Source organism: Aplidium turbinatum, chromosome 7 (assembly GCF_918807975.1).
Source record: "Aplidium turbinatum chromosome 7, kaAplTurb1.1, whole genome shotgun sequence".
NCBI lineage: Eukaryota > Metazoa > Chordata > Ascidiacea > Aplousobranchia > Polyclinidae > Aplidium > Aplidium turbinatum.
The window spans coordinates 6681992-6696414 of NC_137478.1; the positions used below are offsets into that span (position 1 = coordinate 6681992).

The following is a 14423-nucleotide window of genomic DNA, read 5'->3' on the forward strand; positions in this document are numbered from 1 at the left end:
AAAAAAAAAAACAACCAGAAAAACTTACAACACCCAATCCTGTTACTTGTAACACTGTCAACAAAAATGCACACAAACTGGTACTGGTCTGGTGGTGGTGACTCGTAGTTTAGTCGTTACCATGGTCCAAGAGTTACCAAGGTTGCCAAACATTTTATTTTGGAAAAATAATTAGATTTCCAATCTCTCAACAAGTCACAGTGACAATTTTAAGAATTGTTTATTCTTAACTAAAAAAGTATACATTAATTCGATACATTCGACCAACAAGTTAATCAAAGTCATTTCCAAAAAGTTTCGCTTTGAGATCTTTCGTCCGCCCCGTTAGCTCAGTGGTTACGCGCTCGGCTCAAGATCACGCGCGCATGTTCGACTCTCGTCCTACGCTTGAGCAACGAGCTACAGGACTCCATTCAAAGGCACCTAGTGAATGGAATAATTTCCCGGCAACAACACTTCACCAATCGGAAAACTTCACTCTGTCAATCTCGGTAAATCGGTAACAGGCCCTGCGTCAAAACTTAAGAGGCTCTAAAAAAAATAAAAAGGAAAAAAAATAAAAACATTTATTAAAAAAAACAAAAAAAACAAACCTACCGTATGCGAAACTACCGGGAATAACCAATCAAGGCTTTGTCAGTCCGAAGATAAAGATTCAAAACCAACCAACTCGTCTGGGAACTCTTGCAACCCTTGGTCTACCTGCGACTTCTGGACAGCAACTCCGTGGTAGCAGTCCAAAAGTTACTGCTATTGCAAAAGCATGCTGTTTCGAAAGTAATTTGAGAAAACTTGGCCTTGAGGTCTATATCACCTTTGGTAGATCATTTCTTTAGGGTAGCAATTGACTATTTGACTGTAGGCGTATATGGTCGTTCTTTGTTTCCCTGTCAAAATGTTGAAACAAAATAAATTGACTTGACTTGACAGGCATATATAGCCTACAACCGGCATATTTCGACCATGTAACCTACTGTTCCTGTTTCAGGAAAAGAAACCATTGATGGATTAATTGGTTAGGAAACTTGGTTCAGCTCTTCGCAATTATTTTGTGCTGTTACTGTTAATATACTAGTTGATTTATTGAATCTTTATATTCGGAAGGGAAAAGCTTCTTTGAGAGCTTAATCCTGGTGATTTCGCATAGGAGTGGCCAACGTTTTTTTCATAAATAGTTGTTCGTAAAACAATTGTTCGTAAACAATTCTTCGTAAAGTTAATTTTTCGTAACACAATTCTTCGTAAAGCATTTCTTCGTGCGTACAATTGACCGTAATACTAATTGTTTGTAAAACAGTTACAAGTGACCGAAACGGTCCCCCAAATTTCTCCAGCGGTTTTCCAAAATTTGGACTTGCAACTACAGTAGAAAAGTAATGGTTGTTTCTCGCTATGTCTTGTCGATAATACGAATATAGCCTACGATCAATAGTTCACGTCCGGAAAAAAAAAAGAAGTGGAGGTACAGCTAACAGCTGAATCAAAGTCGAGTTATTCACAAAAGAAGTGCACCTTCGATACTCGTCAATGTTTATTTCTGATTTATGGCGCATAATGATCAGTTTTTACGTGTGGAAACATAACAAGCAGAAGCCAACAAGCACACTTTGTTTGATTGTGCAGCAAACTTGTTTGGCAGCCGTGTTGGCAGTGGCGTAGCCAGGGGGGTTTTGGGGGTTACAACCCCCCCTTTGGCACGCGTGTGACGTCACGATATTAAGAATGATGCTTTCAGTCTAATAAAAAATTGCCTAGTTTTAAACAAAATTGCATTAAAAGATACGAGTTTTGCCAATACCAAACATTCAAACATCTCAGCCAGGAATTAGCAACAAGAAAACACAGAGACTTAGCTTTATTTCTGAAAAATGCCGAAGAAAACATGATCTTATCCTTTTGCTATGATACCAGACAGCACCATTTTACAGGAATATTCGTACCCACATTTTTGTTGAAAATGCTCTCAGAATGCACCAAATTCAAAGTAATTTTTCAAAATTTTCTGGGGGAGGCCCCCCAGACCCCCCGCCGCTGGGTGGTCAAGCCCCCCCCCTTTCAAAATTCCTGGCTACGCCACTGCGTGTTGGGCAGGCTGTTTGGTCGCTGTCACAATCATTTAAGCTGTGCCTTGTCGAATAATTCATTTTATGTTGCGTTGATTGTAGCCTATGTAGTTATGGCTATTTTTTGGTATGTAAATAAAACACTTGCGGTCTCTTAAAACTACTTAGCGGTCACCCAAACCAAACCTTAAAAAAAACCTGGGCCTGTGTTATAATTAGGCTAAAAGCGAATAGCAGAAATTGTTATACTGCAAAATGTGCAGTAGCTTAGGCCTACAGGACTTTAAAATTGCACCATTGTCCCCTGTCCCTCCATGATGCTCCCCCTGCCCCCCGCTTCCGGCGCCCCTGAGTAACAACTGAAAAATTGCTCACAAACAATTGACCTATCACCTGTTTACGAACAATTCACTATACGAACAATTGATGTATACGAAGAAAATGATTTAGGAAGAATTGTTTTACGAAGAATTAATTTTACGAACAACTGTTTACAAACAATTGTTTTACGAACAACTGTTTACGAACAATTCACCTATAACCAGGGACGTGCAGTCAGGGGAGGCAGGTGAGGCAGTGCCTCACCTGCCAACATCTGGCAAAGCAAAATTTATATCAAAAATATGGTTATCACAGAATAAATTGTATTTGTTAAAAAGTAATAAATATTGCACGTTTTTAGGTGCTTTTATTAGCGTGAATTGCTGTAGTCGTGCCCCCTTTCCCGCAAATTTTACGTTTCTACACCCAAACTGTGCTTTAATTTTTTCTGTTTCTGTGGCGATATTCATATCGAGCGTTCACGTGGTCAAAATCGTTGAAATACGCAAAGAGAGGCAACGCCAAGCTGTGCCTCACTTCAGATCAGAAAACTTCCATACACTGCATTATGCGTGCCTTTTTCTTTCGCAAAGTCGCCCAGAAATCATCATGAACCATTTAGCTACGATTTGAGGCATGCCTCAAATGTGACGTCACAGCTATGAAACCTTTTTCGTCAAGCTGGAATGCTCGCATGGTACGTGGTATGTGACTTCTTGCAGTGTAAAGGATTGTTTCTTATAAAATTTAACTAAAAAATGGAGGAAGATTTAGTATCAAATCTGAGAGATTTTTAAAAACTAAACATTCAATCCAAAGTTGAAGTCATAAATAAAGGAAGACCCGTTCTGAATTTGAGAGATTTTTAAAAACTAAACTTTCAATCCAAAGTTGAAGTGTCACAATCAATGTGCAAGGCCTCGCGTCGGGCTGCTTTGCGTCTTGACAGAATGTGCTGTTTTCATTATGGAATTCTTGAGCGGTATGTTATTATCGGTCAATGACCAGTAGTAACCTCTAATTGTGAAGTCGTTGTTCTGCAACGTAATTCTAGATCATTCTGTATCTGGAACGTTCTGTTGTTTTCACAATTGCCAATATCGTTTGTCATGATGTCACAAGGTTGTTTACGAATGGACCTCTGATTACGAAATCTGTATTATGTAACAGTCCTCTACTCCTACGTGACATTCTTTAGACTTCTTTAAACTTGCTTGTTTATGCCGCTCAATGCTACGTGACCGACGATGAGTTCGTGTGATGCAACACTACGTAGCCTTCTCGAAGTTACTAGACCGAACAAACCTTTTATAAATAGTGGTGTAATTTGCGTAATGGATTATGATTATTATTATTATGAGTTGATTATGAGTGTTGTGCTATGAGTTGTGGATTGGTAGTTGATGCAGAAATTAGAGTTATTTGAGAAGCCGTTCGTTAAAGTTCTTCAAGAAGTCAGATTATCATTTCGCTAGTAGAATTATTCGACATTTAATTGACTGCTTTTCGGTTTGACCCATTAAACTACGTCATTGAACCTTTCCAAGTCTTTTTCCTGGTAAGAGATAGAAAGAAATCGTGACATTCTGGGGGCTCGTCCGGGAATTTAACCGAAAAACCGAAGAATACCGAAGATTTATTGAAAGAATAATAAATTAATGTCAAGATGGCGGATACTGTCAAACATGAGATGATTGAAGACTTAGGGAGCATGGCTGAATGAATGGGGCTGACAGTCTCAGTTTGTGATGGAAGAGTATCACAAGATAATGGACCAGAAAGCTCAGCGAGAAGCTGACGAAAGAGAAGATAGAAGAGCTGCTCGTGAAATAAGGAAAGCAGAACTTGAAGCTGAAGAAAAGCGAGCACAACTTGAAGCTGAAGAAAAGCGAGCACAATTTGAAGCTGAAGCAGAGGAGAAGCGGGCGCAGCGCGAAGCAGAAGAGAAGCGGGCACAGCGCGAAACAGAAGCCGAAGAGAATCGGGCGCAACGCGAAGCAGAAGCTGAAGAAAGAAGAGCGCAATATGAATTGGAAAAGTTAAAACTTGAATTAGAAAGACAAAAGCTGGACATTGGTGAGCGATCTAATTCTACTAATGATAATGCTCGAGATGTTATTGTGGCGCAAGTTAGACGTCCAGATTTGCCATCATTTGTTGAAGAAAAAGATGAGTTGGATAGTTATTTGTTAAGATTTGAAAGATATGCTACAATAGCCAAATTGGAGAAGTCGACGTGGGCTACCCAGCTAAGCATGTTATTATCGGGACAAGCTCTTGATGTATATTCAAGACTTTCACAAGAAGAGGCCATGAATTACGACAGATTGAAGTTAGCTCTGTTAAAGCGATACAATTTTACTGAGCATGAATACCGTCAAAGATTCCGTGAGGCAAAGCCTGAACGACACGAAAGCCCAGGTCAATTTATCGAACGTTTAAGAAATCTTTTGTTAAAATGGTTTGAACTTTCGGGGGCCGAACAATCATTGGACGGATTGGAAAACCTTATAGTTAAGGAACAATTCACAGATTCATGTTCAAAAGATCTGTCTGTTTATTTAATGGAGAGAAGTCCAAAGACTCTAGAAGACATAGCCAGTGTGGCAGAACAGTACTTAGTTGCTCATGATGAGAAGTTGTCGACTGAAGAAACGTGGTCATGTGATAATGACGAGGAGCAAACAAATAATTTTAAAGGAGGTGTGGTTCCAAGAGAAGTACGTTGTTTTAATTGTAATGGCTTAGGTCATAAATCTGTTAACTGCCGGAGGAAGATTAACAGAAATCATCAGGAATCGAGGAAGTGGTGCAATCGTTGCAATAGGCAAGGACACGAAGCGAAGGAATGCAAGGACAAGTCGTTTTCTCTTTCCAATCAGTCTGAAAAGAATGAGAAAAACACAGAGGACGTTTATCGATGCGGTTGTGCGTTAATGATTCCTGAACCCACGCTTGGGGAGGAGAAACTGGATGAAGATGTTTGCGAAAAAATAATACCTGAAGATTACCTGCCAGTAGTGGATGGAAAAGTTGGAAACAAAAAGGTAAAAGTTTTACGTGATTCTGGTTCTACGGGTATAATGGTGAGGAGAGATTTGGTTAAAGACAGTCAGTTAACGGGAAAAACTGGAATTGTGATGTCAATAAATAACACTTCGATCCAAGGACCGTTAGCGAAGATATATGTCGAAACTCCGTATTGTAGTGGGACTGTGAAAGCGTTATGTTTACAAAACTCTTTAGTTGATCTTATAATCGGAAATGTTATTGAGAGAGATTCTGAAGTTACTTGTTATTCTTGTGGCAAGAATGGTCACTTTGCTCGAGATTGTTCTGCAGATAATCAGCAACGATCTCACGATGACGGATATTACGAGCGCGATGAACCGAGGAGAAGAGGCAGGCGACGACCATTTGGAGTTTGCTATAGATGCGGTAGACGCGGACACTTCGCCAGGGAGTGCATTGCTGACGGCGGACATTCGGAAAACAGACGTTGCCGTGACAACCACTGCTACCGATGTGGGGAGATTGGACACATAGCCAGGAGCTGCCCTTTTGATGAAAAGGCTTGCTACAACTGTCACAAAGAAGGTCATCTCGCCAAGGACTGTCCGGAGAGGAAGTGTTTCCGATGTAAGAAGATGGGTCATCTCGCTCGCCGATGCACTGAAGTTGTTGAGGACGTTGGAAACTTTCGCAGTAAACGTGACTATTGTTTTGAGAAAGCTATCGTTGGTAGATCGTGCAACGATGGACTAATGAGAATTGATTATTCAGTAATTAATTGTTTTGTAATATGTTTTGTATTGATTGTGTTGTTATATTGTTTGCAACAATATTCTAAGGGGGGCGTATGTCACAATCAATGTGCAAGGCCTCGCGTCGGGCTGCTTTGCGTCTTGACAGAATGTGCTGTTTTCATTATGGAATTCTTGAGCGGTATGTTATTATCGGTCAATGACCAGTAGTAACCTCTAATTGTGAAGTCGTTGTTCTGCAACGTAATTCTAGATCATTCTGTATCTGGAACGTTCTGTTGTTTTCACAATTGCCAATATCGTTTGTCATGATGTCACAAGGTTGTTTACGAATGGACCTCTGATTACGAAATCTGTATTATGTAACAGTCCTCTACTCCTACGTGACATTCTTTAGACTTCTTTAAACTTGCTTGTTTATGCCGCTCAATGCTACGTGACCGACGATGAGTTCGTGTGATGCAACACTACGTAGCCTTCTCGAAGTTACTAGACCGAACAAACCTTTTATAAATAGTGGTGTAATTTGCGTAATGGATTATGATTATTATTATTATGAGTTGATTATGAGAGTTGTGCTATGAGTTGTGGATTGGTAGTTGATGCAGAAATTAGAGTTATTTGAGAAGCCGTTCGTTAAAGTTCTTCAAGAAGTCAGATTATCATTTCGCTAGTAGAATTATTCGACATTTAATTGACTGCTTTTCGGTTTGACCCATTAAACTACGTCATTGAACCTTTCCAAGTCTTTTTCCTGGTAAGAGATAGAAAGAAATCGTGACATGAAGTCATAAATAAAGGAAGACCCGTTCTAAATTTATAAGGTTTGCATCAGACGACTGAACAAATAAAAAAATAACTTGCAACTTTCAAAGAGATTGCTACTCAAAAAAGAAGTGGCTGTGTGGCTATGCTTTAAAAATTGCCTTTTCTGCTTTCCCTGTCTCTTGTTTTCAATATCTAGTGATAATGTTAGGACTAAAGAAGGGTCTATACAACAAAGTCACAAATGTTTTAGTTCAAAAGGATAGGCGCATGGATTTTATTTTTAATAAATGTGAAAGCATGCTGCTAATTTTTTTGATTAGTATGATACCATTTTTGTTGTTAAAAAATTTTATTGTAAAAGTGACTTGAAAAAATTAGTGCCTCACCATCTAGGAACCTCACCGCACGTCACTGCCTATAACCCGCATAGGCCTACTTGTAGAGGCTGGCCGTTGACGCAGGCCCTGTTACCGAGATTGATGGAGTGACGTTTCCAATTGTTAAAGTGTTGTTGCAGCACTTGTCGGGGAAATATTCCATCCATTAGATGCTGCTGAATGGAGAGCAGTCGTTAACCTGCGTTGCTCAAGCGCACACCCCGAGAGTCGAACCAGCACAGCTTAATCTTAAAGCGTATTCGTTCACAAAGTGACGCGCTAGCCAACTGAGCTAAAAACAAAATGTAAAAATTCGCAATCACAAAGCAAAAAAGTAAAAATCAAACGAATTTATTAAAAAAGAAACCAATAAAATTGAAAATAAAAATGCAGATTTTGATTATATTTTTGGAAACATAGTGTTACCTAGCAACATCTGTTTGCTTCATATGTGGTATATTTTTGATAGCTTCGCTGTTGGTATTGTCACCTACGGTATTGTACGAGTTCCATAGAGTGCTCTTACTTTTAATTATACAAGTGAGATATTATAAAGATCATGGAATACATTGGAAGTGATTATATTGGTGAAACAAAGAATGGCAGGTTTGCTAACTAAGCTTTAAAGATTTTTTTCTTAGATTTACACAAATGTTAAATGTTGCAGGCTTAGCAAAATTTGCAATAACTTCAACCTACAGATAAGCCATAGTCCTATGTCAGATTCAAAAGTAGGTATACAAGTACAATAAAATCTACTTAACTCGATACTTGAAAAGGAAATTGAAAAAGCTGTCAACTAAACCAAAATGTTGAGGGAAGCAATTTCATGGACTTTCCACCCAGGGTGCAACCATAGGCGTAGCCAGGGGGGCGAAAGGGGCCATTGCCCCCCCAAATTTTAAAAGTTTGGATTCTGAAGTTGAACCCTTTGCTGAAAATATAGTATAATTTGTATAAATTTACATCGTTTTCCAAGACATCTGGCTATTATCACCGCCCAGGACTTGTTTTAGACACACAGAAAGACACTAATACATTTTGCAAATCCTAAATCGCGCAAAGTTTACGCGATTTACCTTTCTTTTTTAAACTAATCTGTAGAAGCAATTTCAGAATCGCTTACTCTGTTGGGTTTTTGTGTAGCTGAGTTTTTGTGTTCTCTAATTTTTGCCCGTTTGTGTGTAACAGCTACCTTTAATAAGTTAATAGCTGTTTATCTGCTAATAAATTTCATACAAATATTACCCTAAAAGTGTTTCCAGAAAAAGTTATAACCCAATATTTGAGTGTAATTTTGCAAAAATTTTCCGGGGGAGCATGCCCCCTGACCCCCCTACAATACGCGTGCCTTCGGCACGCTCTAACCCCCCACCAGCTTTATTGCTTCCCTTGCTCAACCCACCAGGATACGCCACTGCACATCAGGTGGCGATGTCTTAAATCAAACACTTTGTTGTTCTCTTCAATTCATAAAATATTTGGCCCCCCCCCAAATTTTTTTTCTGGCTACGCCACTGGGTGCAACCTATGTAGTTCGTACCCTGAAAAGATCGAGAGAAAAAATTCAAAAAAGCCAAAGTTACTGTTTGGAGTTTCCGCAAACAAACAATCTGAAAAGATTGATAGAAAAAAAATAGAACAAAGCCGAAGTCGCTGATTGCAGTTTTCGTTTTTTTGCAGTTTCCGCAAACATTTAAAAATTTCCAATCATGATCCTAAGAGTTTGCCGAAGTTGCTAATCGCAGTTTCCGCAAACATTTTAAAAGCGTTAGGGTTGAGATCGGATTTTTCGCAAACATTTTAAAATTTTTGGTAATGATCCTGAGAGTTTTTGTTTGTTTGCGGAAACTGCGATCAGCGACTTCGGCTTTGTGCTATTTTTTCTCTTGATCTTTTCAAAGGAAAAATTTCAAAATGTTTGCGGAAACTGCAATCAGCGACTTCGGCTTTTTTTAATTTTTTCTCTCGATCTTTTCAGGGTACAAACTTAGGGTACAAACTAGGTTGCATCCTTCCACCCACATCTTACATCTTTTTGCTTGTAAGCAGACACTAACCATCCACAGGTGGGGAAATTAGTGTTAGACAAGATTTAAATGCAGTCAAAAAAAGATCAACTGCAAAAAAGCATTGCACTAACTTGTTACTTCAAATTACATTGAATTATTCATTGTGTTCTCTATCCTATGTCGATTATTCGTAGTGATCTTTTAAATTTCGTAACTAACTGTTATCGCAATTTTAGAACTTCTATTAGAATCTGGGGTATCTGCTTGACTCAAAGACCCATGGTCTCTTCGCAGATTCCCGTTGCTGGAAATTCCTTTTTTATTGCTGTATTTATTGTACTATATTTACCTACAACGAAATAAAATCAATCAATCAATCATTATGATCCCACAGAATAACCTAAACCTTACCATGATTGTCTGATTTAGAAAAACCAGATATTTATCCTAGTTAGAAGTTAGCACCTCATGTCTAGAAAGAAGTCATGGAATGTTTATTGTTTACTTAACAAAGTTCTTAGATCTTGTCTGAAAACAGCAGCTGTTTAAATTAAATAATGGGCATTAATCAAATTAGGTCAGTGCTGAGCACAAGAAACAAATTGTTGTGCAAAGTGAAAAACTAGAATTAAAATTCAAACAAAAATGCAATTCATGTAGATTGGACTTTTCACAAATCAGAAGCTTAAATTGAAAACTTGGAATCACATAGTTTGAAAACGTAAAAGTTGAAAAAAGAAACTTTAAAGAATTTCCTCAAATCCATTAGCACCTTAAAAGTGCAATGACGTTTAATCAGGAATATTATTGACTTAGTTGTATAAAATGTCATTAGTGAGTTGAAAATGATGTCGATTGTCGAGTAAGATGAAAAGTTGAGTTATTTAGGATAGGTAGCCTATCTGCAAAAGTGTAGGCAAGAAATCCTACTGAGATCAGAAAAAAAGTCTGTCCGCCTCGATAGCTCAGTTGGTTAGCGCGTCACTTCTGGAAGGAAGAAGCTTCAAGATCAAGTGGCGCTGATTCGACTCTCGGGGTGTGTGCTTAAGCAATGCACGTTATGCTTTCCATTCAGCGGCATCTAATGGATGGAATAGTTCCCAGGCAACAAGACTTCAACAATTGGAAACTGCACTCTGCCAATCTCGGTGACCGGCCTGCGTCAGTGATTCAAAGCCTTTACAAGTATGCGAAACTGCCAGGATTAAGCTCTGCAAGAAGCTTTACCAGTCCGAGGATAAAGATTCAATCAACCAATCAAGTGTCGAGATAGCCAAAATGCCAAATTGGGTTGATTCTCCTGTAGTATAACCTTCATGTAGTATATTTTCTTATACAATACGATAGTTCTCCCCCGATGGTATAGCCTACTTAGTTACCTAACTCCAATCAATAGCATTTAGCGGTTAGAATAATGTAGCAAGAGTAGACTCCACATTGGTTGTTGGGTTTGGTTCGAATCTTTACCCTCGGACTGACAAAGCCTTGATAGGTTAAACCTGGTGCTGGTAGTTTCACATACTTGTAGAGGCTTTTGACACAGGGTGGATGCCGAAATTAGCAGAATGAAGTTTTTTGATTGTTAAAGTGTTGTTACATAATTACTGTATATATAATTATTCCAACCACTTTGAGCACCACTGAATGGCGAGCAGTCCTTGAGATGGGTTGCCCAAGCAACACCCCCCCCCCCAGAGTGGGGCATGTTGTCACAACTCATTCACCTACATCAAATATAGCCTACATTTATGCAAGAATGAAATACCGGTACCCGGAAAAAACTAAAGCAAAAAATACAAGTGTGAAGTAGTAATTTTGACTAAAAATTTAAAGTAATCCTTTCCTATACTTTAGAATGGAGGGTAAAGGAACATATATTTTTCCTACGGAAACGCGATATGAAGGTGAGCTGAAGGATGGTATGTTTCATGGAAAAGGAACATTGTTATTTCCAAATGGAAGCAAATATGAAGCTCAGTGGTGTGAAGGAAGGTAGTATGCTATAGCAGCACATTTTACTTTACTGTGTTCAAAATCTAATATGTTTGACTGCAGACTCCTATAGGTTACATATCTATTTTCTGGTGCTTTTGCTTCGCATTTTCTTCGGCATTCTTCGGCATTCTTCGGCATTTTAACGTGAACAATATCATTTTAAGAATGTAAGGCAAAGAAAATTATGCTAAGCTATCAAAATAATTGAAAATATGCTGCAAAATGTTTCAAGGGCAATAGAAGGAACGTACACTTTTGCTGATGGGCTTGTGTACTCGGATGGGGATTGGGAATACTGTGATGGTTATGATCGTAGATTTTACACGGAAATTTGCCATGGCTTAAAGCCAGCTGGAAGATCACAGCTGACTAATCGGTAAGTATTTTACAGAGCTTATTCATTCTATCACATCTTGTGTTTTTTGTTTTCTATTTCAATTCAGCAACGTGTTGAATTGTTTATTGTTTTATTGTAATAGTCTATTAATTTTGCTTGAAATATATTTGGAGCCAGAACTGAATTCTTACAGCAACCATGGAAAATATTGAAGCATTTTATAAATTTTTGCAGCATACCTCCACGAAAAATTCCAGCGGGACATTATGACTGCGGAGATGGATTTTATAATCCAAAGACCAGAATTGTAACTGATTTCAATATGAAGTTTTTAAGGAATGCAGGTAAAAATTTTCAGAGATATACGTATACGCCGCAAATTCTACGCCGCATACTTGCGGCGTAGACTTTTTGTTTGCGCTAACGCTTGCTGCCACATTTTTTTGGATAGCTTGCGCTTGAGGCTACGCCGTAAAGTTTTTGCGGTTTTTTAGCGCATAGCGTCAACGCATACTTTTTAATGTCTTTTTTTCTCTACAACACGCCAATACCTTCCAGCGCTGCAGTTGAAAGAATGTTTTCAATGGGCAAAGACATGTTGGAACCAAAACACAGCAAAATGTCAGATGAACACTTTCAGATGCTTGTGTTTCTTCGTGGAAATTCAAAATAAAACTTGTTTGTTTCGAGTGGTTTGTATCGTGTGAATGTTTGGCACCTTGCAAACAAAATTAGTTTACGCTAGTGTATGCGCTGACGTTGACGCCGTCAACTTTTTTTACAAGTTGCGTTGACGCATACGGCGTATGTTTTTTCGAACGTTTGCGTTTACGCTGACGGCGTCAATATTTTTTGTATGCGCGTACATCACTGACAATTTTAAGATTCAAAATCAAAATGTAGCATACAGAAATGTCAAATTCAGGATTACAAAAAAAATTGTCCCCCTTAATTGCTTCAAGATTTAAGAATTTGTGAAAAGATAAACACCAACTCACTTTTTTAAAAAGCCCATTTTGGCTAATATTCAGATGTCTATTATATTAAGCTACAAACTACTAGGCCTGCTCAGCCTCAATCTGTGTTATTGCTATAAAACCTGAGTTCATGTAATCAAAAACATTTACTATGAGAAGGCCTTAACTTAACACTTGGGAAAAGAAAAAAAGTTTAATTCTCAGCAATACAACATGTTAAAAAGAAGGCTGACATGCCAAATAGGCTATGTAAGCAATAGATAAGTTAAAATTTCCTTTTTATGTTTCACAGATGATGATGAACATATGTGGATTATGAAAACTTGTCGAAAAGGTTGGGATGAGAATGTTGGATACATACCTCAACTAAAAGCCTGAGACGTCGACAAGTGTCTGCCACATGCACTGACTCAGCTGTTCGCCTGCCCCCCCTTATTTTTCACATCGTCGCTTCGTTTGATTCGTATTTTATAAATGGAACACCAAAAGAAATTTCTTTGTTTTGAGTAAAACGCATTTTTTTAGTTTTGCAGTAGCAGTGTTGAAACTCTGAAGTCAACTCAAACTCACACAACTTGCAATTCATCAAACTTAAGAAAAAACTGGGGGAAATTTAACTATAAACACGATTAACTTATCTACACCCGAGCATGCAGTCTCACCTTTCTATGAGGAATCCTTTTCCACATTAGTGAGTAAAACGATTTAACCGAACAATGTCGAACTCCATTTTGTTTTAAAGAAGCCTGGTCTTCATTCCGAAACATGAGTCGACCATTTGTCTGCAGTGACTCCTCCATTTCTCTCTATCCTTGGCATCTTCAATTTTCAAATTTGTTTTTGTTCGATCATCCTTCACAGTGTCTTCCCATGTTTTCTTTGGTCTTCTTTTTTCTTGTGGTACCTTATTCCAAAGTCGTTTTCTCAAGTTGTTCTCATCCATTCGATCAAAATGTTCAACCCATCTCAGACGATGTTCACGCAAGTAGTTAACCGGTACTCTACAATATCCTGAACAGCAGTCCACTCTCTAAAAACATCGTTTCTATTTTTGTCGAGAAGCGTCTTGCCACACATCATACGAACCATCCTCACTTCTGTCTTGTTATCGCCCAGCATTCACTTGCATAACACATCACGCTTCTTACAATACAAAGAATCCATATTCTATTTGTTGAACGATTAATTAATTACAATCGATGATCAAACTGCGTTCTACTCGTTATTATGTTGCATTGTATCAACTGGTCGACCTTGGTGTTTCGGGATGAAGACCTGGCTTCTTGAAAGAAAAATGGAAAGAGAAAAGATTCTATTCATCGCACACATGCCTTCTTTCAGCGCTTTAAAAAGCAGACACTGCCAGCACAGCCGAGTACATTCACTTGACCCCTTTCTTCAATGCTGAGTGAGAGCAACATTCAGTTCCATTGTAATGAAGTCTTTGTCCTGTTTGGACAGAATGCCGGACCCATGTATATTGTATACCCAGTGTTTCACTTGCTGTGAGATGGTGAACATTGTGTTTGGCACTTGTAAGTGTGCAAATAACCCACTGTGACACATGTTTCTATACAATGTACGTTGTAAATTTTAATGTTCAAATCATGATAGCGCAGTCCGTTAAAATTTTGTAAACAAAGAAACGGTAATATCAAGGCAGGGAATCAAGTTGTGCGCTTGAGCAGCGCATTTCAAGGACAGGTTTTTTCAGCGACATCTTGTGAATGGAGTAATTCAGACAATAACAATCGGAAACTTCGCTTTGTCAACCTCGGTAGCTGGACCTGCGTCAGTGGTTCAAAGCCT

General features: G+C 38.5%; 1 protein-coding gene across 1 annotated transcript; it reads left to right on the forward strand.

Annotated features, from left to right (window-relative positions):
* Nucleotides 1–7771: 7771 nt before the first annotated feature.
* Nucleotides 7772–14197, forward strand: LOC145774317 (MORN repeat-containing protein 5-like). The gene is made up of 5 exons (XM_082585532.1): nucleotides 7772–7899; nucleotides 11160–11297; nucleotides 11533–11676; nucleotides 11872–11981; nucleotides 12907–14197. Exons 1-5 carry the CDS (start codon nucleotides 7853–7855, stop codon nucleotides 12990–12992), a joined length of 525 nt encoding a protein of 174 aa, XP_082441658.1. The 5' UTR covers nucleotides 7772–7852; the 3' UTR covers nucleotides 12993–14197.
* The last annotated feature ends 226 nt before the right edge of the window (nucleotides 14198–14423 follow it).